The 27,712-nt window shown below is 37.4% G+C and overlaps 1 protein-coding gene across 2 annotated transcripts; it reads right to left on the reverse strand.

Annotated features, from left to right (window-relative positions):
- On the reverse strand, positions 1-27,093 carry cdc42ep4a (CDC42 effector protein (Rho GTPase binding) 4a). 2 transcript variants are annotated; one of them, XM_077211801.1, is made up of 2 exons: positions 26,863-27,093; positions 1-3,360 (listed from the first exon to the last, which is right to left on the reverse strand). In XM_077211801.1, exon 2 carries the CDS (start codon positions 3,175-3,177, stop codon positions 2,170-2,172), a length of 1,008 nt encoding a protein of 335 aa, XP_077067916.1. In that variant the 5' UTR covers positions 3,178-3,360; positions 26,863-27,093; the 3' UTR covers positions 1-2,169. The 2 variants fall into 2 exon arrangements, with proteins under 2 accessions (XP_077067916.1, XP_077067917.1); XM_077211802.1 differs by lacking the exon at positions 26,863-27,093 and adding an exon at positions 5,537-5,805.
- Between the last annotated feature and the right edge of the window lie 619 nt (positions 27,094-27,712).

Genomic DNA, 27,712 nt, shown 5'->3' on the forward strand with positions numbered 1-27,712 from the left:
TTTGTGGACAACTTTTTCTTTTATTTAAAAATATAGCGGTTATAGCCTTTTGAAAAGGCTGGCAAGCACGAATATATACATGATCAACATAGAAATTGTAGCAAAGCGAGGCAAACAGCACTGTTATCACAAAGAAAAAGGAAAAGACGAAGATAAGCTTTGCTAAATTCACCTCACACACAGCCACACAGTTTCAGATGTACGTAAACAGACTTCTCTCTTTGCTTATGTTTTTATCTCCCCAAATTTAAATTTGACCGCTAGCACAAGGCTATGCAAATAAATCTCAATTGCTAACCTCATGTTTTTTTCTCCCTGAGGTTCATCTAGAAGCAAATTGGGTAAATTCTTGCTTAGCATTTCTGTCCACAGTAATCAAACTAAAATGGATTATTTGGCCCTTATCTGAAATTGTAGATTAAGGCAAAGCCTAATTTATTCACCATGATAAATTATACTGGAAATTCAGGCTTACTAGGCAGTACATGCTAGATTAGATTTGGCACTTTTCTGCTTAAGGCTGACATGACCCCAAGTGTGAAGCAGCTGAGGATTCCCTGTAAATCTCGTTTTACTGTAGTCCCAATGTTGAAGACTTCACAGTGCCTGATTTTTTATTCAGAGAGAGTAAGCTTGCAGACTACTGCAGTTAATTCACACATGAAGGTCTTCAGTAATAAAGGCATTGGTTTAGTTTATTCATGGTCATCTGCAATATGAAGACCTGTACACAATGAAAATGTCTAAACATGCAAACAGAATCAATGGATTTTAGTGTCTCTATGTATTAAAGCGCCCCTGTGAATTTCCTACGGAGCAATACCAGTGCCATAATTTGCTAAAGTGAGTTAGCACAATTAATACAACTGACACTTTCATGTTTACTAGAAGACATGACTCAACACAACTGACTTAGTTTTGCTTGACAGCACATATTGTTTAACCTATGGTTTAAATGTTTAAATGACAGCAACAACCAAAATGAAAAAAAAAAAAAATACAGCAATAAACAGCAGTAGTTCCCCTCACAAGCCATGAAGGGCAGGAAGGAAGTGGTAAGATATGCAAGATACTGAGCAAACAACTACTATGCAAAACATGTGCAGTCTGAAAAAAAGATCTGATGAAGGGACACCTGTTGCCATTCTTCCCAAAAGTATAATCTATAATCATTCTGTGGAGGATGAAGAGGATCTCAAACATCTGCCACCTTCAAATGATCTCCATTTGAGCTCGGGCGGTTTTGTAATCAGCTTCACAAGGATATTTCCTGAGCTTCTGAACCACAGTAGCTCTCAAAATGACGCCCTATTACCGGATGGATGACTGAATTTTACGTAATCAAGAGATAAATTATTTGTAGGGCTTTGACAACCCCAAGAATGTGTATGGTAAAACAGAACTTAGCATTTTGGATCATCTCGTAAGAGCTCCCTCCACACACAATGCTACTTTACTGCCAATGGCAGAGTGCGTATTTTAACTTTGAAAATATAGAGTACCTTAATGCACAGGGCCACAGAACAAATTACACTATTCACTTTAATACACCAGTGCTCCAAATCAAAAGAACCATTATCTTTAGGCACCAAGTCATGGGCAGGGTTCCCACATTTTTTGACCAATGAATTTACATAAAGTCCTAGTCGCACGTGATTACTTGATGAGAATTTTTAAACATATTTTTATAGAGATTGCAAACTAAGAAATTCATGAACTTACAATGCCTGAAAATAACCATTTAAAAAAAATCCCTGACATTTCCAGTCTACGACTCTGGGAACCCTGCATGGGACTATGGAAGAATGGCTTAAAGCGGCATTTGCTTGAGCAAGTGAAGTTTAAAGTTTTGGTCACGTATGTATTCCTGGATGCCTTTCCTTCAACAGAGCTATCAGTGGAACTTGTAGCAGGTCCCTTTTGGACTGATATTCAGTCTGAATATAAACACATCCAGCTGTTTATCTTAGCATGGGTCAGTAGTGTTACAGATGGCTTTGGTGTCTGAGTTAAAGCAGTCTACTCAGCTTATCTCTACAGGGACACAGGAACCTGAGGCATCTGTCCAGCTTTGACGTGCTTATGTCTTTGCATTTCTCCTCAATACACAATGCCAAATTCTGGATATTTCTCGATCCATCCACTTAAGGGTCTACTGATTGTAGGGTTTCATACTCGGATCTCATCATCCTCATCTTCCATGAAGGAGGAGAAGGCTGGTTCATTGTCTGTGTTGCAGGTGTTGTCGGTAATGCCAATATCTTCCTCGTAAGGTTCACTAGTTGTTTTCTCCTCCATGGCGGCTGAACCGGAGCTGGAATTGGAGCAGCTATCGAGGTGATGCAGATGTTTCTGGTGGGGTTCTGGGGTGCTGGTGCCTTCACTCTGGATCTCCAAGTCGACAGAGCTGGGAGCCCTCATGGGACCCTCGTCGTGAGCAACTAAGCCCTCTGGCTCCTCTTCTTTCACAGCAACCTCCCTCATTTCCTCATCCATATCCACTTCTCCCTGGTTACAGGGCAGAGGAGAAGCATGTCCCTCACTGCTTTTGCCTTCCTCAAACCCCTGATCATCGTCTTCCTTCTCCATGACCCCCAGGATTTCCCCCAGCATCGAGGGCCCAAGGTCAACATGGAATGACATTACAGATTCAGCCTTCTTCATTCCTCCCCCGTTGTAGGATGGATAAGGGCGCAGGTCTGTCAACACACCGAAGTGCTTCTCATGGAGCTCCAGGTCCAATGCGTTAGCAGAGGCCCCATTGGAGGGGCTGGATGTCAAGCTCTTAAGCTCCCTACTGTCAATATCGTGTTCATCTTCATTGTTCAGAAAGGGCAAGGACATGGCATTCTTCACAAAGGTAGGTGACCCACTTGGAGGAAGGAGGGTATTGTCTTGCTGGTCTACTCTGGTGACGGACTGAGAGCGCTTGCTACTCCGGAAGGTACGAGACAGCAGTCCCGGTTTCGGAGAGCGAGGATAGGTGTGTCCCTCTTGGGATGGCTCTCCGGATCGAGTGCTGAGGAAAGAGGTGTCCCCGAAAGCTTCCCCACTGCGCCCGACATGCATTGTATGCCGAAAGTCACCCAGCGGAGCGCTGATCATCTCTGTAGTAAGGTCCATACGAGAGCGCCGTTTGGTCTGAGACCCCGCTGCTAGCTGCTTTAAGATAGGCATCTTGGTTTGTACAACTCCCAAATCCAGTCCTACAATTGCGTTTGACTGGTGGTGATGTGGTTTCACAAATCAGTCGTTTTATTTTGAAGAGTCCTAAAAGGTTCCTGGTTTAACCAAATTCTGCTCAGGCCGACTCTGTCCAGTCTTGATGGCTGCCACTTCATCTGTCAGACAGGAGACAATCTGTAATTGGGAACAAACAAGATCAAAATTAAATTTCATAGTTAACTGGAGATGACATCTTGACTCTAAGCAAAAACCACAGTGCAAAGCTAAGAAGTTGAGTTAATTATAACTCTGTGTTGTTTGACTTTCTGGATGCAAGATCAATGCGGTCAGAATAAATTGGAAGTCTAGGCAGAACACAGGCAGTTCCAGGATCTCATCAATGCGTCTGGCCAGAATACCAGCCGAAGCTGCAGTGTCATTCTTTTCCCTTCGCTAGTCTGCAGAAGTGCTTTTGGCATTCAGATGAGATAAGGGTCAGGATTCTTGCGGTCAGGCAGGCAGACTTTCAATCATTAATTAGATAAGCAGAGACTGCTGAAAGAACTTAGTAGAGAGTTTAACTACTTGGTGAAATACTAACGGTGTCAATAGTAATATCCTTAATATCCATATTAGGGCTGTAATGTCCCAGTCGATAAGTCGATTAATTGGTCGATGCGTTCTGGTTCGACTAAAAATTCTGATTGGTCGATTTTTTGCGCGTTCATTTCATCAGCTTTGCCGCGCTCACTTCATCAGGGGGAAAGCACTAACTGCTAATGGGGGTGTTTTCAGATTACCCCTGTTTCACAGGTAACAGTCTGTCTTCAGAACACCCCCTTGTTTTCACATTTTTGGATTAGCCCAACCCACTGGAGAAGAGAGACAGATAAGTAGGCTATATAAGGTTTGAGGCTGAATATTATTTATTTAATTGTGAGAGTGTTTAATAGTCAGTCTTCTTCTAAAATGTCAACAACAAAGACATCGACAGTGTGGCAGCATTTTGTTAAAATTGATAATGGGAAAAAGGTCGAATGCAATGTTTGCAAGCAACAGTTTGCCTTCCACAGCTCGACGACAAACATGACATATCATCTAAAAGCGGTAAGCTAACTTGTCTGTGTTCGGTTGCCCTGTCTGTTTTAAGTAGGCTATTATGAACATATCCGAATTGGCGTATCAGTTATGCACTTTATTTCGTTTCTGCTCTTGATCTGGTTTGTTTAATAAATATTCTTTTTTTATTAAAGTGGACGTGCCTTTTGTGTTTATTAAGAGTAAAAGCTTTAAGTTAATAGTCCATTCGTGTCTCAGCCGCGAAGCTGAGCTCTGTGCGAGGACATGCACAGAGCGGCTGAAATGATGAACAATGACAGTTATAAATTAATATAAGATATGTCGAAAAGAATTGTCTAAATTATGTTGCATATTCCTCAACAGTTCTTGTGATCTCACTAGTTGACAACATAGTACTGTTTTCGGAAATCATAGGCTATGATATTGCGCAGGTGCACGTGATGCAACTCTGTCAGAGACGACAGGCTCTTGTGTCAGACTCATTTCAGTGCAAAATAATTACGTCAAAAATTATTTAATATACTGCAAATAGCCTACTAGTTTTTTATGTTTATTTATAATCCATTTAGGCGGACAACAGGGCTACCAAGTACTGCGCACAGTGCGCAGCTAATTAATTTAACGTTTTTTTTTTTAACGTCATTTTTAGTCGAAGATTTCAGGACTTCAGTCGACCAAGATTTTTTTTTTTACAGCCCTAATCCATATGAATTTTATGAAACCTGCTACAAACCATATTTTACCCCAAAATAATTAAAAAGAAAAACATTCATTTAAAGATAATAAAGCATGTTTTTAGAATCATTATGATTTTAATTGTCATGACAATTAAGCACATTTCCCCCTCTAAAATTCTCAGTATGGTTAACAAATTATTGTATAATGCACAAGTTACATCACAGATAGAGACCAGCTGCCAATGATACTAGTAGAAAGCAATATCTCATCAAACACCATTGCTCTGCAGTACAGATTAGACCGATAAGACCGATAAGACTCTAAAATCAAGTGACAGTCACTTCCTGTGTAATTAGCCATGGCTGTATAGCAGAGACAGAGGAACATGGTTAGCCATGACCCTATTCATGGCTCGGAGGTAACAATACTCGACTCTAAAATGAACCTCTATGCTCGGAGCTAAGTAGCTCACCAAGGACAACCACAATTAATATCAAATTAAGCACAAACACATTTACACACAGACAAGCAAGTACAAACCTCCAACTCAAAACATCACAACAAGGTCTGACACTCTTAAACAAACCTTACTTTGAATTAATAAAATGCTTACCCTCACCGGAGAGTCCTGTGGCATAATTCCCACCCAGGTCTGTAAATTAACACTAATGGTGAGAGACAGGCCAAATGCTTGGCAGGCAACAAGTTTTTCCTATCACTGATCTGCTGTAATATTCATGAAGTCTTTGCTTTGACAACGAACAGCAGCAAGAGTAAATTTCTCTGATGTGCCCAACCAACTCATGACCTCTTTCTGGCTCAGTCTTCCTCAACCAGCTTTGTCTGCACTTCGTGATAATGTCCTTACCTGCCTGCGTCTCTATAGCAACACCCCTCTGCACACAGATGTTAGTGTTTCCTGTCAGCATGCATTTTTTTTTCCCCTTCTGGGCCTGGCACCAACCAAAATGTTTATTTCACTCTATGCAGATGCATTTTAATCAGTGAACTGTATAGTCAATGACTAAAAACCTAAATTATCCACAATGATTTTGTGAATTAAGCAGAAAAACATTTTACTAGAATAGATTTATAACTCTATTTGGTATTAAAGATTAAATATACAGCACAAAAAAAAAAAAACTTGTCCCAGAACCACTGAATATCAGAACTCACTGTTTAAATAACAAATAATGAGCATATGTTAGAGACTGACTGAATACATGCCCCTCCCTGAAGGCAAGAGAGAGTAAGGATAAGACTCAGCCAATCAGTGATGGTGTCCTGCAGACACAACTGTTTCCATGATTTAATTTCATGATGATTAGCCCACCTGAAAACAAAGCAAGCCCTTGCACAGCCTCCAAAATGATGCCCAGGGAAGCACTATATATTGGTGACAATATCAGTGTTGGTCAATATTAGTATTGTTTCTGTACATGAAACAAGCTTTGATACCTTATTTCACTTAATTACATTTAGCCATTTAACAGACACTTTTATCTAAAGTGTCTTAAGCAAGAGCCATGGAAAGTTGCCAAGTTTGCATAAGCTACAGCAGAAATACAAATTAAATGAGAGTGAATACAGTATGTAGCTTAAATGTGAATCATAAAAAAAAAAATCGTATGAAAACTTACTAAAAAAAACAAAACAGAGAAAATGTATAGATTTATCATACACTATATACCATTCAGAAGTTTGATGTTGAAAGAAGCATCTTCTGCTCACCAAGGCTACATTCATTTGATCATAGATACAGTAAAAATTAGAGTTGTGGTACTCCAATATTGAATGAACTCGAACTTGTCATGCACTCGGGAGAATTTGTACTCGGACATTTAAGACTTGGAACATTTTCCGAGTACAGACGAGTCCGGGCACTAGAGGACACAGTATATTATTATTCAAAAACGAAACGAAACTACTTGCATTGTGTTGTTTCAGTGTTGAGCATTGTTGCCAATCACAGACATGTATATATTTAAGCGCATGAACGCAGTGGCCAATCAGAGGCGTTTTAGAGTCACCATGCGGAGAATTCGGTCAAACTGTATGATCAAAAACTTTACACTTTTGCAAATCCCCTCATTAACAGCAAAGTCTAGACGCGATGTAAATAAGAGATTCACTGTGCAGATGCGGACAACTTCAGTGTTTATGACGAGAGTTTTAGTGAGAGTGCAGAAAGCGGTAAGCGATAGCTTAATCTAGCGCTATTGATCTAAATAATAGTTTTGTTTTTCATGCTTAGGGTTAGGAATTAAATGCAAATGAATTACTTCAAAATCATACAATGTGATTTTCTGGATTTTTGTTTTAGATTCCGTCACTCAGTTACAGAAATTTAAGACTTCTTAAATTTAATTATCTGTAATTAAAAAAATTCTAATATGAATAATATGATAATCAGAAATCATTCTAATATGCTGATTTGATGCTCAAGAAGCATTTCTTATCATTATCAATGTTGAAAACAGTTGTGCTGCCAAAAAAAAAAATAGTAGAAACATTACAAAATGTTTTTTGTAACAATTACAAATTCTTTAATCTATTTTTTTTTGTATCAATTTAATGCATCCTTGCCGAATAAAAGTGTTAATAAAAAAGAAGAAAAAAAAAAAGAAAAGAAAAAGTCTTACTAACCCTAGGGTAAGGACAATCATATCAGTTTCTGTCAGGACCACTATTGTCAAATACGATTGACAATTAGCATACGGTTAGGATTGGAGGTATGGTTCTGTTCTGGGTAAAAACTCCCTGCGCATCCATGCAGCGTTGCATGGATAAGAGCAGGGACAGCAGCAATAAACCCTCCCTTACGGCCTTTTCACACCGCAAGCGTCAGCGACGCGTGAGCAGCGCGTATTTTTTTCGGCGTGCATGTTAATCAATGAGTGTGTTCACACCGCGAGCAGGAGCAGCGCGTGAGCGTCAAGCAGGAGCGTCGCGTGAGCAGCAGTGAAGCGGGGGTTTCGGCTTCGAGTCTATTTTTGCTGCGCTGCTCACGCTCAATTAAAGTGAAAGCACACTTTTGATGGACAAAATTAATATGATTTCACACAAAAAGTGCCCAAAACGCATAGAATTTGCATGTCTAGTGTGTTTTAACAAGAACTGCAGTATGTCAGAAAAGGAAATGAAGACTAACATATAGAAAATAAAATTTTATAGAAAATGTACCCATTAAACTTGTTTTTAATTATTCAGTTTGGGCTTTGAACAAACTTCAAATGTGTTTATGACCAACTTCTAAAAACAAATTTTACAAAAGTCTTTGTAAAGAAATGCTTGCTTATATGTAGCCTGGGAGCCGCTGTTGTGACGCCTGTACACACACTTCCAGTGTGAATACTCGCGCGTCTGCACCTGCAGTGACGATGTAGTTGCGCTGACGTGCTGCTCACGCGCCGCTCATGCTTGCGGTGTGAAACGGCCGTTAGGTTAAACAGAACAGAACCAACATGAATATATTGCAGATATCATTAATTTGTTTTAATGTACAACATAATTAAAAAATTTTAGTCTGATTCAGAGGGAATCAGAATGCCAAATCCTGACTGGCGAGAGGAGGAGCTGGGGATGGAGGAGGGTAATCAGTTCCTGAGAAACACGACAGCTGCTGATAATACTGACGAGCTTATATATATATATATATATATATATATATATATATATATATATATATATATATATATATATATATATATATATATATACACAGTGATAGACGTCGTATTCCTATAGGTAGATGTGGATCAGCGGAGAGTCAGCAGATGCAAGCTTGACGAACGTGACCTGCCAGAACTGACGCTACACTTAATTATTGGTTATACCGATCATAACAAAAATAATTATAAAAAACCTTGGCTAAACAATATTACATAATTAGCTGACATAACGTTTGTTTTCTGATCCGAATACATAAGTACAGATAAATGTGTGCTAGGTATAGAAGGTTAAAACTTACCAGCTGCGCGTTAGTTCAGACCACTGCCCATGCAACTGGTTAACTTCTGCTTAAAGTTGCAGTTTTATGCAGTCTTTATACACTTTTTGTGAGACACAACCCACATTTTTTATTTTGCATTAAATATAATGATTATAATTTCCCAAAAGGGGAGGAAACTGTTTTTCCCCCACTAATTTGAAAATGACCTAAATAGAATTTTCAGAATTGTATTAATAGAAAAATAGAAGTGTAATAATGATACAAACAAATGACTTCTCATAAAAATGGCACAAACAGAAGCCCAAAAAGAGGACAGCGAGCAACCAATATGCAAAATTATTCAGTTAGTGACACTACAATCCAGAACAACAGATCACATCATTCTGGACAATAATAGCAGTGTTTATATGAGGTGTTTCTACTGGGTGGCATGAGCTGGAAGAAAAACAAGCAGTAGATGAAAGATGTAAAGCCCTAAATCCCCTAGACACACAGTTCCGCTGCATTTGTGTCCTGTCCCACATACAGTACACCAAGGCCCCCAACATACTCTTCACAAGTTTGTGAACATGCGCTTCAAGCTAAGCAAACTCCATTTTGTGCATTATTAGGTTACAACACAATTGCTAACTTGAGCATAGAGCTGCACGATTCTGACAAAAATCATAATAGCCGATTATCCCTTGAAATTGTAATTGCGATTATTAATTAAGATGATCACAATTTACATTGAATATATATAGGCATATTATAATACATGTTTACACAAAAATTGTTAACACACACAAGTACTGTTCCCCTTTACTTAACATACACATAAATTGTAAGAATGACTCATAGTAAAGACTAGAAAAACATTAGGACTATGCTAAAGCAATTAAATAGCAGTCCCAAACTAGTTTTTGTTAATACAATGTTGATATGAGCCACCACAGTCATTTAATAATATAAAAAATAACACAAATTGAAAATAAAGTTGCATTTTTGGGCTATGGAAACGACAGTTACCATGGTGAATACACAATACTAATAATAACTGTTTTTGAAACAGCTCCTGGTGAATAGAATGAAAATCATACCTGCATGCAAATCCTTCTCAGCTAACACGTGATTTATTGGTATTTTACTTTTATTTCTCGACTTAATAATTTACATTGTAACGACGTGCTCGTAGTTTCTTTTGCACTTTATACAGTGAAGCGATACACAGCGCGCGCGCCGCCGCATTTGCGCGTGCAATCGAAGAGTGCGCGCTACGTGCACAGTATAACGGCTGACAGGACAGTAAAGTCTGTTTTTCTGAGGTGAAAAACTTTTTATTTCAGCGAACACTTTCGTCACTGACTGGTATGTCATATTGTGCTGGGTTTTCTGAAGTAGTCGTGATTCGCCTCTCATAACATAATTATGCTCTAATCACACACACGTAGAGTGGACTTTCTTTTGTAATCGCGGCTTTGAACGATTACGTAATCGTGGCATCCTTAATCGTAATCGCAATTAGAAATTCGATTAATTGTGCAGCCCTACTTGAGCATTGAACATTTTATAACAACAGTTGTGTAAAAATTCACATTATGTACAGTATTGTACTTTTCATTGCACTGGCCACTTGGTCTGCATTAGTTTCTGGCACAGTCATTATATACAGACACACTGCAATCGGTTTCTAAATGCCTCTCAAAAAGTGCCCCACTATGCTCCATTAGTGCATATTGCAGGAAAGGCTAACAACCTTTAGTTAATAGTGGTCCATGTGCATCTCTGGACCAGTTTACCAAGCGCTTCTGGTTAGAAGGAGCTTTATTTATAGACGTGCAAATATGAAGACCGGGGGAGCATGGGAAGGCAGCGTGGGAAACAACAGGCCCCTGAAGAGGTGACTGACTTTCCAAATACCCTTTCACAACGTCTATGATAGCAACACAGTTTGTAGCGAGCAGTTGGACTTCCTCTGTACAGACTAAACACACCTCCCTCGCTCCCACTACCCGCTCCTCCTTTTCTACATCCCTGTGACCCTATGCATACTAACCTCTGACCCCTCTGTGAGTTTAAGAGGTTTAGAAATCTCATAGAAAAACATACAGACACATCATTTTGGGTGCCTCTAGTTTCAAAAAGCATCTCTGAGGGAGCCACAAATCCAGATATTGAAATCATAATCCAGAGATTGTTTAAGTACTTAATCTCAAAACTTTTTCATCCATGTAACATGAGTGAAGTGTGTATTTCTGCCCCACTAGCAGCAAAACACAAATGCAAAAAAAAAAATGTCTACAAACAATTTATAATATTAGTTACCGAATATTATATTGTATAATATTATCTGTTTGTGCAGATAAAGTGGGGTCGTACATAAAGTAACATAACGTAACAACATTACATACACAACCCAGCCAAAAAAAAGTTAGGATTTAAATAGGCAAACGATTAAGTGTCTATGGCTGGATCATCATTGCAGTAATTAGCATGTTATATATATATATGTGTGTGTGTGTGTGTGTGTGTGTGTGTGTGTGTGTGTGTGTGTGTTATATGGCCATTATGGTTATTAAATAAATGAAAAGCTACACACAATTATTGTTAGAAGAACTGTTGCCAAACAAATAACACCCTGTGGGCGTCAGACCGTCTTTAGTGGTGAAGAAATGACACACTTCATCTTTAAACATGAAGAATGGGTTAATTGGTCTCATTTAATGACAACGTTAAGACACTGAAACATGCTGTTTAATGCTGAAGCACACTGGCATGTCACATGCACTTCAAGTCGTCTTTGGTCCTTGCAGTGGACGAACAGTAAGCTCGCTCATTGTGAACAAGAGTCTCTCTGTGAATCAAACAAAAGTGCTGAGTGCATCCTAGCACTCAGAGAGTGAATGATCTGCTGTTGATCTGTGCTAGTTTTTCTTTGGCTGTCTGATCAGGAGCCTCTGGAGACGCGTTCTTTTATTATACGCCTCAACCATAAATAATGTGCGCGTTCTGCCCAATACCAGAGACCTAAAATCATCAAAAAGAAAGACTACAGCTGAAGCAGAAAAAGACGCATTTAATTAATTCAATTATAATGTTCAAATTCTGTGAAAAGCCTGCAACTTAAGAGTTATTTCCATTTGCCTCACCTTGCAGTAGCAAACTGAATTAACTGAAAGCCACTGAGTTCATACATTATTGAGTGAATAGATTTCTAGAACAAAGTAGTGATTCCTACTAGACATAAATCTGCCAGCAGCGGTGTGATGTGATGTGATGAAGTGTGTGCACCAGCTGGGACAGATCCGTCTGACTGGGTCCATTAGGAGCCGGTGACCTGTATGGAGGTCCCAATGACCCCATGGCCACAGACAGAGACCCATATGGTACAATCCAACTTACATTACGACAGATCTTTAAACAGCAGGGCACAGCAAGACTGGTAAAGACATGAATGGATAAACTTAATTTCAGGTGTCCATGTTACAGTGTGATTTTACAATTCTTATTAATTACAGAGTGAGTTAGTTAATAACACTTACTATAAGGTTAGGGTTCGGTTTAGTTAGTTGCTTGCAATAATGCAAATGTGGTGTTATTACTATAGTAGCTACATGTGTAATGTGTGAGAAAGACATGTAATAAATGCCTATTTGAACCAAGAACAAACTGAAAATCAAGGTTGTGATTGGTTTTTATTAGCTGTTTCCATTCACCTTTTTAATGTGCATTTTGAGATGTAAAAAAAATGCTGGATGGAAACGCCAAGATGAGCATAAATTCAAAAAATGCGAATAAAAAAAAACGCATGCTCAATAGTGATGCATCTATGCAAAAAGAAAAGAGGCTGTGATTAGATAACTGGACTAACCAGTGGACCAATCACATCGCAGCATCTCAACTGTTGGTTTGATCATTCTGAAATGCCTGAGATAGAGTCTGTCATCAGAAAAATTTGGTTTAATTCCCTCCCAGAAGCGTCTCGCACGATTGCGTTCGCAAACAACAGCATTCAAATAAAAGATAACATCACAGCGTTTATTGCATTTTGTTTATGCGCTCTGAGGAACAAGTAATTTACGTTGGAGCCACGTTTTTTCCCCGATTAAAGCAACTTCCATTTTTATCACAGATATTTCACGGCATTTTTTTCTCAGGAAGTGGCGATTTTGTTCTCTTGAACACGAGATGGAAACGCTGCTTCATTCACAAATGTTTTATGCGATATTACAATTTTCTGCGTGAAGTTAAATTCAAGTTTGGATGGAAACATAGCTTTTATTACCTAAAACCATTACATTTTGTTTTTGTTAATTGAAAAAGCTTAAGTAAAATAAAACACAAATATAAAAATGAAACTAACTGGCAACTAACTGAAATAAGCTAATAAATTTAAGTACTAAAATTATCAAAATTAAAACAAAAATAAAGCCAAATAGAAATATAAAAAAACTAAAAGACAAAAGCCCATAAAATTACTAAAACGTAAATTAAAATATGCACAAAAAATAATAATAATATTCATGTAAAATGTATACCTTGAATACAAAGCCAAATTGGATAAAAGCATCGATCAAAGAAAAATGTAAAAACCCACCTGTGAAAAACAAATTACACTTGCTTTAAAGGAATAAACACTACCGTTCAAAAGTTTGGGGTCTATACGATTTTTAAATGTTTTATTTTTTTTAAGAAATTAATACTTTTCTTCAGAAAGGACGCATTAAATTGATCAAAAGTGACAGTAAAGACATTTATAATAATGCTAAATATTTCTTTTTTAATTGAATGCTTTTCCCTTGAACTTTCAAAGAATCCTGAAAAAAATGAATCAAAGTTTGCACAAAAATATGAAGCAGCACAACTGTTTTAAACTGTGATAATAATCATTAATGTTTCTTGAGCATCAAATAATCATATTAGAATCGTGGGTCTAATGTCATGTGACACTGAAGACTGGAGTAATGATGCCGAAAATTCAGCTTTGATCACAGGAATAAATTACACTTTACTATACATTCACATAGAAAACAGCTGTTTTACATTGAAATAATATTTCACAATATTACTGGGTTTGTTTTGTATTTTTAATCAAATAAATGCAGCCTTGGTGAGCACAAGAGACTTCTTTTAAAATCATTAAAAAATCTTACCGACCCCAAACCTTTGAACGGTAGTGTAGCGTAGAATTCACCAGACATTTAAGTGGACAAAGAATAAACAAAACTAATTTGGTGCTGTTCTAGTGCACTGTGGTGTGAACAAACCTTTAAAGAGAGTGTAAAAAAAGCAACCTCTCTTTTTATAGCAGCACGACTACGAATGTTAATGTAGGCTAAGCGTCAACCACTCGTGAAACATCTTACATCTGCTTTAACAGAAATAGGCTAAATATTTGACTTGGAGAGCAGACACTGACCAGAGCTGATCCAATTACCCATAATGCACCTCTCTGTGGCAGAGTGACTAAGCATCTTCCCAGCCCAATTGTCCTCACTGATGACCCTAAAAAACAAAATCACGGCAGCTCTGAAAAGCAAGCTAATCTAGTACTGCTGCTCAAACGGACCTCAGATAATGCTAAGCCTGCTATTCTTTGTGGAAGTTGCATGCAGAAAGGATGAGGGGATGGGTGAGTAAATATTATTCACTTGAGATAAGATAATCTTCACACCACCATGGTTCATCGTTAACCTCTCTTCCTCCTGTCACACCTCCCAGGTGCCGTTTGCATTTGCTCACAAAGGCTATTGGGCTGAACGTGGCACACCTCTCATACAGAGCTGAGGAAGCATGACAATAGACCGGAGGATGGGTCTTTTAAACCGATCAGTCAAAAGATTCGAGCAGCTGTTATTCTGGGGTGTCAATATCTTGATTGCTTTGTGGTGATATAGATGGAGCAAACATCTTGGTTCCAACTAAAAATGGTGTCTCACCTTGCATTTTAAATGTGGCCCAGTCTGAATAGAAGATGTCAGCTGTAGTTATATATCATGATTGTAACTGGGGGAGAACAGCAAGAGTGAGGAGACTTCAGCACAGAATTCGACTGAATGTCTTTCTGCCTGAGAACATGGGTGCAATGATTTCACCATACAAGATTTTGTCTAGGCTTTGAGAACGAGGGCAGTTGTCAATCTACTTATGAAGTTATACTGGTTGTAAATACTGTACGACTCAAACATATTTAACATTTAATTATGCAAAATATGAAACGAACCACTCAAATATGCAACAAATAGTATTAACGCATCATGTTGACATAACTGATAATCAACTGCAAAAAAAAAAAAATACTTATCAATTTGGTACTTAAAATTAAAATAATTTCCTTAATCCTTACTATTAAATCCTAAAGTTTTTTTAAGTTTCTTTATTATTTATATATTGAAATTAATTTTATATATTTTTCTCTTTAATTATTTTTTTGTATTATATATAAAAATATTTATTGTTATTTGTAAACTTTTTGACAACTGTGTGGTCCATACAATTTGCAGAATATTACAAATGTTAATTATTTTAACTAAACAAGATTATATACCAAAATATTTATTGTTATTTTTAAACTTTTTGACAACTGTGTGGTCCATACACCTTGCAGAATATTCCAAAATAAGATGAATATAATATAAAATAAGATTTTGTGTATATATATATATTATATATATATATATATATATGTGTGTGTGTGTGTGTGTGTGTGTGTGTGTGTGTGTGTGTGTGTGTGTGTGTGTGTGTGTGTGTGTGTGTGTGTGTGTGTGCTTATTTTTAGTATAATTACTTATGTTTTATATTTAATTTATAATTATTTCCTTTATATTTTAAATTATATTTCCTCTATTTTTTTACATTATTACTTACATAATTTTTTACATTTCACATTTTCTCTTTACATTGTTTATACTTACTTGTATTTTCATTGTACAATATTTTTTTCTGGATGTTGTTGAGCAAAGAACAATAAAGCCATGTACAGGAATATTCACACAGTAGAAATGTCGACACTTACACACACAAATCCATTGTTATTGGCGGGAATAATCACGTCAGCACGTCTATATTCATTCTGCTCCAAAGCAAAATATTTTCAAAGCTGCATATTATTTACAGAGGACAATCCACTGCTCCCAAAACGCCGGTGATGTCGACGCCAGACAGATGACAGTGAGACAAACACATGGCTAACACAACAACTGACTGTAAGAACTGTATCCTCATGAAGCCTGTCTGTCTGCCATGAACTACTCACTTACACAGGAAGTGACCATCTGAGCGGCTTGTAAAGAGACAACCACAGTTTGTTTTGTATTTATGTGCAGTTTGTGGGTGGGTTTATATAAAAATAAACGATACCCCAACAACAGACCAGTGTGGGAAAAAAAATAATTCAAATAATGGGCGTCTCCAAGTCTCCAACATTGAAAACATTTCTCTACCACTGATTATTTCACAAACAAACAAAAAAGCAGAATATACAGTTATAGCTTATAGATCACAGATGTCTGTACATGCCAAGTGTCTTTCAAAAACCACTGACAGCAAATCAGAATCCACCCTGCTTCAAAGAGCTCGAGCATTTAAAGAATTGAACTGCAGCGCAAGCTTATAATAAACAGAACTTCATTGTCCATTGGTGTGGATAGTTATCGTTATAGTTATTGTTTTTGGTGTGAACAGGCCTCATGTCATCTTAAATTGACACTAAGTACACTAAAAGCACTTTGTTAAACTTTAGGACTCGAGAGTAAAACAATGCAAGAATACTGACTTAACCAACAAACAGCCTTTAAAAGCAGTACATTACAGTCTGGACTGTCAAGTGAAATACGGTTTATTCCTGGTGCAACAACACAGACAGAATGATGTGAATTAGATCGAGTTTGTAAACTGGGGTTTTTGTACAGGAAGGGCAGAGTGTCCACTCCCTCCCATGTCCCATCCCAACAAAATCAACTCCCTGCCCTTCCGCAGGAGAATAAACACAACACAAACTAAACCCCTATCACACTAAACAAGCAAACAGCACAGCAGGCCTCCATAAATGTGAATGTTATTGCTGCTCAAGTGATGTTTACGATGACCTTCATGTATTTAGACTATTTCCAACTGTTTCCGTACAGATTTCATTTTAAGGAGAGAACCTTTATTTCTAAGAGTGTAGCGCCCCTCGCTGTAATGAGAGTCTATTCCACCTAAAGGCAGGTGTGAACATTACAACCACTCATCCTCATCAGGTGTGATGTTACTGCAGGATCAAGAAACAGCAACAAGTATCTTTAAAAACACACGGTCTGCAGTCATAAAACAGTGATGGGATCCTTGAAAGGCGAAATTGCTGAGATGCCGTGTTGACACTGGGGACATTTAATTTTATATTTAACAATACTATTACAACATTAGATTCCGGTTATCTCTGTAAAGCTGCTTTGAAACAATCTGTATTGTAAAAGGAAAGAGAATGAGTGACAAAGCCAGACATGAACATAACTTCCAGGGAAAGTTTCATTGTGAAACAACAAAGAAATGGTTCTATAATTACCTAGTAACAGACAATGCACCTTTCTCTACCGTCAAATATTCTTATATCGAATAAAATTGACATGAAAGATGAAAACAGTGTTACAAAAGGTTTTCTAAGAGATTTCTTATTGGTCCATGTCTCTAATAAAGTCATTCTTTACCAGGAGGACAGAGCCAACTAGGAGGCCTCAAGATAACTTTAAATTAGGGGTGTATTTTTCATACTGAAAACATTACGCTAATGATCTTTCGGTTTGGTACACACATTTACCAAATGAATATAGTGTTGTTTTAACCACTGCACGTGCGGAACATCATTTCAAACTCCGATTCATGAAGCTCCCGTTCCACCACATCCCAAAGATGCTCTATTGGGTTGAGATCTGGTGACTGTGTCACCACTGGGCCATTTTAGTACAGTGAACTCATTGTCATGTTCAAGAAACCAATTTGAAATGATTCGAGCTTTGTGACATGGTGTATTATCCTGCTGGAAGTAGCCATCAGAGGATGAGTACATGGTGGCCATAAAGGGATGGACATGGTCAGAAACAATGTTCAGGTAGGCCGTGGCATTTAAACGATGCCCAATTGGCACTAAGGGGCCTAAAGTGTGCCAAGAAAACATCCCCCACACCATTACACCACCACCACCAACCTGCACAGTGGTAACAAGGCATGATGGATCCATGTTCTCATTCTGTTTACGCCAAATTCTGACTCTACCATCTGAATGTCTCACCAGAAATCAAGACTCATCAGAACAGGCAACATTTTTCTAGTCCTCAACTGTCCAATTTTGGTGAGCTCTTGCAAATTGTAGCCTCTTTTTCCTATTTGTAGTGCACACACCCCTAAATGCATTGAAGCAACTGCCATGTGATTGGTTGATTAGATAATTGCATTAATGAGAAATTGAACAGGTGTTCCTAATAATCCTTTAGGTGAGTGTATATATAAAATAGTGAAGGATAAGTGAAAAGTAAAGATTCATATTTAGGGTCAATTAGTAGAAGTAATAGTGACGCTTGCCCTAAAAATGCCACTAATTAAACAGTAAGTGCAAGATTGTGATGTTTCAGGGTTTGTACGGAGAGGTTACATAAAGTTTAAAGTGGTCAGTGAATTGGCAGTGGATCAGAGAGCAATCGTGGGTTTGGACGAGGCTGAATTCACATACCCTGCCCACTGTATCATGACAAATAAATCTCATGTGATATCTCCATCTGCAATTGGTTCCATCAAGCATGCTATTTACCTAATTTTATTCCTGTTAGCATCTGTATTTGTATGATTTCATGCAACATTCTGCCGGCTCCTTTAGGCATCAGCCTCCGACCCTTGACATTGTTTTCACTGCCCTGTTCTGGGGGAAAATACAGTTTATGTGGACCTTCCTGAAACGTGAAAAGGCTGGACACACATTGAGCCACACAGACATACAGAACTGTGGAAGTCAAGGACATGCTCAAACACAGCACTCTCTCAGAGTGAAATAACAATGTCAAAAACTTACTGGCATCTCCTTTATAATATCACCCTTTTAACACATGTTCTTATTTTACCATTAGGAAATACACAGAAACAGAATTATGCTAAAAAACACTCTCCAGTACATTAGTCCACAAAAAACAGGGGGTTGTGAACTAGAAAACCGTAAATTGAATCAACATTAGGGTCATTCTCAATGGGTCAGGCTCAAATTTTTAATTTTGTTAATATCTTTTCTAAAGAAAGACAAATATAAATGGTAATGAAAGCCAAAACATTAAATGCAGAAACTCTTCATGCATTCCTCTTTAAAGTGCCCGTATTATGGATTTTTGAAAATGACCTTTCATGTAGTTACTATAGCTCTAAGTGATTGAAAACATACTGCAAAGTTTTAAATCTGAAAGTGCACCATATATATAGTTGTTGTCTTTCAAAAGTAAGAGTCGACTCTGAGTCAATGAAATGAATCGTTTTTCAAACGAGTCATAAGCCGTTTCGTTGTGACGTCAAGACGAAACATTAGCATATTGCCCGCCCACTTATTGCGTGCGCAGACACCTGAGAAAACTTTAGCCTCAAACACTGCAGCTGATTCCTGTGGATACTGGATAGCATCATGTCGAGAAGACACTGTGCTCTACAATGTGAAGGTCAGGCCAGTTTTTTTTTTCACTGCCCAAGGATGAGCATGTAAAGAATCAGTACTTAAAATTCATCTTTACCACAATACCACAGCAGTATAATCCTAAACTTTTGCTGTATTCCCTTTATTTTACTGACGACTGCTTCTCAAATCTCTGAGTTCAATGCAGGATTCGCAAACGCTTACTCTTGAAAGATGGTGTTCAAAATACTTAGTTTTGTGTAGGTCTCCTGCTAACTGGTTAACTCACATTATTAATGCCTTACTGAAATACTTCTGCTAATCAGTTGTGGGCCACTAATACCAAAAACTGTCTATTAATGCAGATTGTCTGTCGTTCTCACTACTTTGAAGAAAGATTAAGTATGGAGCAAGATTTGTTTTACCAACGTTTATGTTACATCAGTCATTCACGCTAGAGCTCGGCTAATCTATGCACTGTTATTGATACAGTTTCCACATGTTCACTGCAATAAATTAGAAAAATACTCTGTAAATAAATAAGTACAAGTAAAATAATCGGTTTGTTGATGGACATCCACTTGTTAATGCTTATGGTGAGGAATTACAGTTGCAACAACCCATAATGTACCTCAAACTGAGTAGTGCATCACTGAGAAACGTCCTGCTTGAGTCGACCTTGCGATGGAGGTTCGGGCTGAATGAATAGTTCTTCCAATGTTTCATCATCGGACTCGTGCTCGGATTGATATGGTAAAATCGACATCATTGTTCGTTACTGCATTTAGTTTATGGTGTAAGAAGCCTCAGGACTAGCAGAGCTGACTTATGGCAATGTTTTCGACGTGCACACTGTACGCGGCAGACCAATCACAACAGACTGAGCTATCTGGCCAATCAGAGCAGAGTAGCTCGCGGAAAGGAGGGATTTAGAAATATTCATCTGACGAGTCGTTTGAGAATCATTGAAAATGTGGTGATGTCCAAATTTATTTTATGAGAAAATAAAACAGTTTTTTGACCTTTGATGCATGTAAACCTATTGTAGGAGACTCCAAAACAGGAAACTTTAAAATAGCATAATGGGGCACTTTAAATACAATAAGTACCAGCTGTTTAAAAAGTCACCAGCATTTGGTTCTCAACGATTGAAAATGGGTAAAAGGTCAACAATTTGCACATGGAGCAGCATTTAGATCCCAGTATATCTTGGAATAAACTATAAAAATGAACATACCAAAAGAAAAGTTAGTTAAGAACCAGAATCTAAAATGATATTGAGATACATTTAATAATTCTTGGGTTACAGGCACACAAACTTTTGAAAAAGAATATTTTTGGAATTTGGTGGGTCATTCCATGTCACATCAAATTTCGGAAACTTCCTTGGCTCAAATTTTTGATTTTGTTCTTTTTTCTTTTCTTAAGACAGACAAACACAAATAGTGATAAGGCCAATTTATTATATGTCATAAATTTATATTTACTGAGTAATCCACTATTTTGTCAAGGGGGTCAAAAATGACAATTTTCCTTTGAGATTCGGAGCCAAATTACAGACTTTAGAAAGATGGCAGCATCATTATTTTATTTTTACACAGAGTTTGGTAAGTCTATTAGTTAAATCTGCTATCTACTACTTTATAGGCCATTATGCCAACGGTGACATTTAAAGAAATGGGGGGAAAACCCTTTTTTGTGTTTTTTGCTCCAAGTTTGCCTGTAACTCAAGAAGTATTAAATATATCTTAATATCCTTTTAGATTTTGGTTTTCAATAAACATTTATTTTGGTATCTTCATTTTAAAGACCCAAAATGGTTCATCACAGTGATATGGAGATCTTAATGCAGCTCCATGAGTAAATTGGTCAATTGTACACATTTTCAGTGGTCAAAAACCAAATGTGGGTCACTTTGCATACAGCTGATACTTTTCTATTTTTAAAGAACATGCCTCTATGTTATGCAAATGTTTTGAAAGGAAACAAGATACATTTCTAGTTTCAACATTATTAGTTCTTCATGCATTCCTCTTTAAAGGAGAAAAGTATCAGTCGCAAGTAAAGTGGTCCACATTTGGTTTTTGACCACAGAACATTTATAGAATTTAAAAATTTACTCATGGAGCCACATTGAGATCTCCATATCGGTGTGAGTGATCTATGTAGAGTGAAATATACCAAAAGAAAGGTTTGTTAAGAACCAAAATCTAAAATGATATTAAGGTTATATTTTATACTTCTTGAGTTACAAGCATGCAAATTGCTTTTTCCAATTTTGGACCTGTCACCGTTGGCATATAAAGCAACAGGGATTGCTTGAGTCAATAGCTTTTACTAATAGGTCTAATAATCTCTGAGTAAAAATAAAATTATGCTGCCATCTTTCTAAAGTCATTTTCTCTCACCTGTATTTTGGCTCCAAATCTCAGATGAAAAATGTCATACCGTAGCTGGGGAAGTTTCCAAAACTTGGTTGATCTGACACAGAATGATCCATTACGTTTTTAAAAATATAATCACTAACAAGGGATGCGGAACAATGAGCTGAAGATCAAAAGTCACAATATTCAAGTGCAAATGAAAAAGTGACTTCCAGAGGCAAATACACACTACTGCTAATTCTGACAAGAATGCAGGTGAAAATTATATATCTTTCTCCTTAACGTTTCTTTTCAAATGAGGAAGAGATCTTCTCAACTTCATAATGTTGAGAAGTATCAAATATCAAACAAATATCAAGATAAGCGGAACACATTTCAAGTAGACTAACAGAAAGAAAGCAGCCAGTATATAAACTTGTAACTGCTTTCTGGCGGTCTGTTTACTGTGGGGGAGTGATGAATGAGAAAATGGGAAACACATTAACCTGAGTACCAGGATGACCAGCAGGTGCTGAACTTCTGTAACTAAACAAACACGAGGACCGTTTATCAACTGGTGGACACACGTGTGTAAACAGACCTTCAGATGCGCTTGAGTGTTGCTCCATACGCCATTGCCAAAGTCAAACATGAATTCATATGGTGATTAGGCTCCTTTAAATAATTTACCATAATAACAGTTATCATCAACAAACTACGGCTTTTGTGGTTATTGTTACTAATGTGAAAGATGGTCCATCTCCTTCAGTAGCACAGAAAGATTTCTGAATATTTTCTTTCATTTATACATTTATCAATTTTATTACATAAAAAACTGAATATCAAATGATCAAAATGGCATCTTTAAACAAATGATGCTGGTGCTTTTCTCAGTACTGACTTTTAACCAACTTTTAACAAATTTATTTTAAGTGGACGTATGAAGTACTCGGTATAAGAAAAACATACACATATTGAGTGTACTTCATGACATTAACTATTAACATGATTCATTAGGGGTTGTTTACATCACACCGATTTCAAATAAAAACAGAACATTTATTTGTTTTGGCTGTTCATTTACACCACAACGTTTTGGGGGACTGAAAGCGCAAACTTTTGAAACAAGGTTTCAAAGTTCAAGTTTTTAAAAACGATACCGTTATAGTCTCAGTGTAAACTACAAAGAAGAGAATTTGTGACAACGGGGGCGTCATGCGCATGCGTTTAGTCTATAGGCACGACGTGTTTCTTTACGAAGTGGCATCGCCAATTACTGGCCTGGTATGAATAATACAGCACTTTTAGTCCATGTGAACGGGTACCTTTTTTCACAATGTTGTTGTCTATATGCGGTTTTAGTACATCATTGTCGTGTAAATGCATCCTAAGGTTTAAAAAACGGAAAGCATCCGAATAATGCATATATATATATATATAGTGTTGGGCAGTAGCGTCGTTACAAGTAGTGACGCTACTAGTTTAACTACATTTCTCAGTAGCGTGGTGGTAGCGTCGCTGTTTTCTGAATCAAATAGCTTTTCAGTAGCGAAGCTCTTTTTTTATCAAGTAGTGCGGTAGCGTCCACACAAGCTAACGTTACATTTTCCCAAGCATTTCTAAAGCTCAAGCTCAAATCGGAAATACAACTGCTAAGTATCACTGATGCTGGGTCAGTTAGTGACGGTGACTTCTTCTTCTTCTTGTTTTACGGTGGTTGGCAACCATAGGGCCATATGATTTCATTAAGTTACCGCAATAGGGAAAACATGGACTGAATTGCGATATCCATGCATAAAAACAAAATTTAGGCTACTGTATAACGCGGAATTTCACGGAATTTGTCAGATCTTGGATGAAAAGAAGGTAAGTAGCCTAAACTTAAATAAAATCGCGATATAGACTACTGTCTGTGAATATTAAACCGCTTAAAGACTATTTAAAAAGGAATCATGCATGTTCTGCGTGTCTCTGTGAATGAATGGCTCAGACGCGCGGATTCATTTACCTCACACTAAAGCACCCATGACGCTTGCGATATTTTCAGTAATGGATCGATGAACTTCATCTACACAGCCGCTCTGAGAGTCACTTTAGCAGCATTTTAGCTCGATTTGAGAAAAACTATCGTCATATCAAAAAAAAAAAAAAAAACAGAGACTCAAAGGTTTAGCTACATGGCAACCTGTAAAAATAAAAGGTTGGTTTTAACCTTTTAAGAAAGTTTTGCTTAAATCATTAGGCCTACATTTTAAATAATTGGTTATTACAATTTAAACCATTAAAAAAAACCTATTTTATAGAGCCCTTAAAATGTAATTTATTTAAAAATGTTAATAAATTATTGTTAAATTATATACGTTTCATGATTTCAATTAATAACACGTTTTTGATTACTAAAATGTTATTTAACCATTAAAATGGGAGTCCAGAAAAATGAAAACAAAATAAAACTGAATTTGGAATGTGGGAAAAATTAAAACGGATTTCATAGGGCCCTACAAACCAGCTTTTTGGTGCATTACCATCACCTTCTCCGTATGGTGTGACATCACGTACCAGTATCAATCCTTGGGCTGACACGTGAGAAATGGAAAAAGATGCACACACTCTTGACACCTGGTTTTGTTATAGTTTTATATAGTTATATGGTTTTATATAGTTATGTTTTTTTTTGTTTTTTTTGGCCAAATTGGTTTGGAACAGTTGTTGAATAAACAATTGAACTGACAAATTATGCCTGCCTATATGTTTGATTGACAATTTTATTGATCACGGAGATAGCACTGACTTGGAATTAAGTTGGTTCAATATAAAAATTAAATTTGAAAAAGTAGCTTTAGATGTAGTAAACTACTTTTGCCATATTGCTGTAGCTTAGCTTGCTACATTTCCCAGGGTGGTAGCTTCAGTGTAGGGAAGCTACATTTAATGTAGAGTAACTGCTAGCTTAGCTCACTACATTTTCTAAGGCCCCATCCACACTACTGCGTTTTCGTTTAAAAACGGAGACCTTTTGCTACGTTTGCACCTCCCGTCCACACTAAAACGGGAAAAACGAAGACCCAAAACGGAGAAGTTTAGAAACGCTGCAGCTCCGTTTTTCGTTTTGAATCTCCGGAGGGCGTTTTAGTGTAGACGGGACAAAACGGAGGAGTTTAGAAACGATGACGTAGAAGGTCACGCTCGGCTCTATGATTGGGTGTCATCACCCATGACGTATCCTTCCCTGATTCGTCAGCCACCCATCACATGTCCCGTCACCGGAAGAAAACAAACAAAAACATCCTGGACTACGTAGCTGATGTTAGTGAGTGCAACATGGATAACTAATTACAAGCGTTACTGACTTTGATGTCTTTGTTAGCAGCTGTTGTGCAAGCAAATTCTGCATTTTACAATGCTATAACTGCCTACATGCGCCGGAGGCAAACTATTATTCGAGCGATCTATGACAATTCCCGTGTGCAGCGGCGGTCCATGAAAAGAAATCTCTGGTCTTCGACATTTTCTAATCTTTGCAGAGGTAGCTAACGTTACTTGCTTCCTCATCAAATCTGAGGAATAGTCCATCCGTTTCCTGTTTACACCGGCACGCGCATGCACAGTGTTGGAGAATGCTCACGTGATCCGAGTTTTCAGTCGTTTTAATGTGGACGGAGATCACTTCTAATACGCAGCTAAAACGCTGGTGTGGACGGAGATCGTTTTCGTTTTAATTCTCCGTTTTTAAACGAAAACGCAGTAGTGTGGACGGGGCCTTAAAGTAGCTTGCCCAACACTGTATATATATATATACACACACACTGCCCGTCAAAAAAGAAGTTGCAGTTTGGATTTAAATAGGCAAAGGTATATGTTGCTGGGCACCGATTACTCGCGATTAAATCGCAGCATCCAAAATAAAAGTTTGTGTTTTCATAATATGTGAGTGTGTGTGAACTGTGTATAATAATTTTGTATATATAAATACACACATATATTTAAGAAAAAAAATATAAAAATTTAGATATAATATAAATTATGTATAAATGTATATACACATCCAATATATATATATATATATATATATATATATATATAATATATATATATATATATTTTTTTTTTTTTTTTTTTTACATCCTTTCGCACTTAGTGTTTTAAACCATAGCTTAATCTTTTAATTTAAGACATCTGTATTATAATGTAGGTCAGGGCATTCAAGTTCTTCCATTGCCATGGGCACCATAGTAGCCAATCTCATTGCACTGGATCTTCCCTTTGTGACAGACCTCACACTAGCAGTGTCTCAGTTCCGTTTCTAAACCTGCATTCAATTCACAACAAAGACATGTTATGTGTTGCACATGCTGTCCGCCAATTAGCCTAGATACTACACCAGCAATATTTCATACCAGTCATGCACATGGATGGACATCATCATCACAGTGACCGAGAAGCGACCGTGTCGCAACACACATGACGTAGCCTATTGTTGATTGAGCAAATTTGAGCTCAAATTTGAGGATGCAAAATCAATAGCGTTTGACTCGTGAGTGTTGCGTGAAAAGCACGAGCACATAAAGAACAATGATCCAGCTGACCATGTGCAGCAGTGATGATGATGATAATGGATCCTCAGAGAGATAAACAATGATAACACACAGAAAGCGCTTCTATCAGCGGAAATGATATCTTTTTATGCAAATGCATGGAGGTGTAACAGCTTAATTATATATTTTGAACAGAACCATGCATTCCAAAAATGATAAACAGCTTTTGAGAGACCCTCCCCTATTCGACCATGGCTCTGAAGACTGATGGAGGTCTCGTGTTAGTAAAGTGCAGACTAATGAATAGCTTTCCTCAGCGAACTAAACACAAACTTTGACCTAATAGTACCACTTAATAAATAGGCAAAATTGGATTGTTAATAGCAGCTAAATTTACGCTCACGCGAGTGTTAAAACAAGCGCTATTCATGCATGTTTTAATAGTGTGAAATATCCCACTCTTTTTAAAATAGGGTTACAACTTACTGTGTTTAATGCTGTGCTCCATACACTGTGCAACTATGATTTCATCCAGAGGGTGCTTTGCTGTTTGAGCTAAATATTTCCTCGTGCTCCTTTCTGTTGTTTATTTATAGGTAATATCTCTCAGTTGTGACAATACACAGAAGCACTAAGTCCACAGACAGCCGCCCGCATCCTTCCTGTGTCAAGCTCTGATGTAAACGCACCTCTCTGTGCAATAATTCATTCGACTCCGCCCTTTCGTTTCACAGACACGCCCCCTATTGTCATTAGACGCGCCCCTGCACGCTGCGCTTAAAGACACAGCACAATGAATGCGTGACTTGCTGTTTTGTCACTTTAAAGTCACAAAATTCGGTGAACTTCAGGAAACCTCAAGAACACGTCCGAGTTTATTTCAACCTAAAATCAAAGAAAGAAATGCGAAATTAAAATTATTTACATGTATTGATTGCATTTTGCTCTCCTCTTTGATCTGAGTAGAAAATAAAATAAAATCATTTTTTACAGTTCAGGGAATCTAATGAAAACTAAAATCAAGATTTTTTTAATGTTGGTGAAATGTGACCACAACCTGGACATTACATGAGTGGCCTATCACCCTATTATTAAACTGGAACTTTGCTTTAATTTTTTTTTTATTATTATTATTATTTTTTTTTACATTATTTTTGTACAGACTGCTCTTTAGTAAAGCTATCAAAGATGAACATCCTGTTCATTTTTTTCTGCAGTGCTGGATTGATTTTTAACAACTAATCCCAAAATTGTATTGCGTGTAAAAAGGGTGTTACTGTTCCTGCCCTCCCTTTGGCCCTCCCTTTGTCTTTGGATGTCTCTTTGAAAAACAGTT

This window comes from Siphateles boraxobius, unplaced genomic scaffold (assembly GCF_051911475.1).
Source record: "Siphateles boraxobius isolate OS27281-9 unplaced genomic scaffold, OSU_SipBor_1 66, whole genome shotgun sequence".
NCBI lineage: Eukaryota > Metazoa > Chordata > Actinopteri > Cypriniformes > Leuciscidae > Siphateles > Siphateles boraxobius.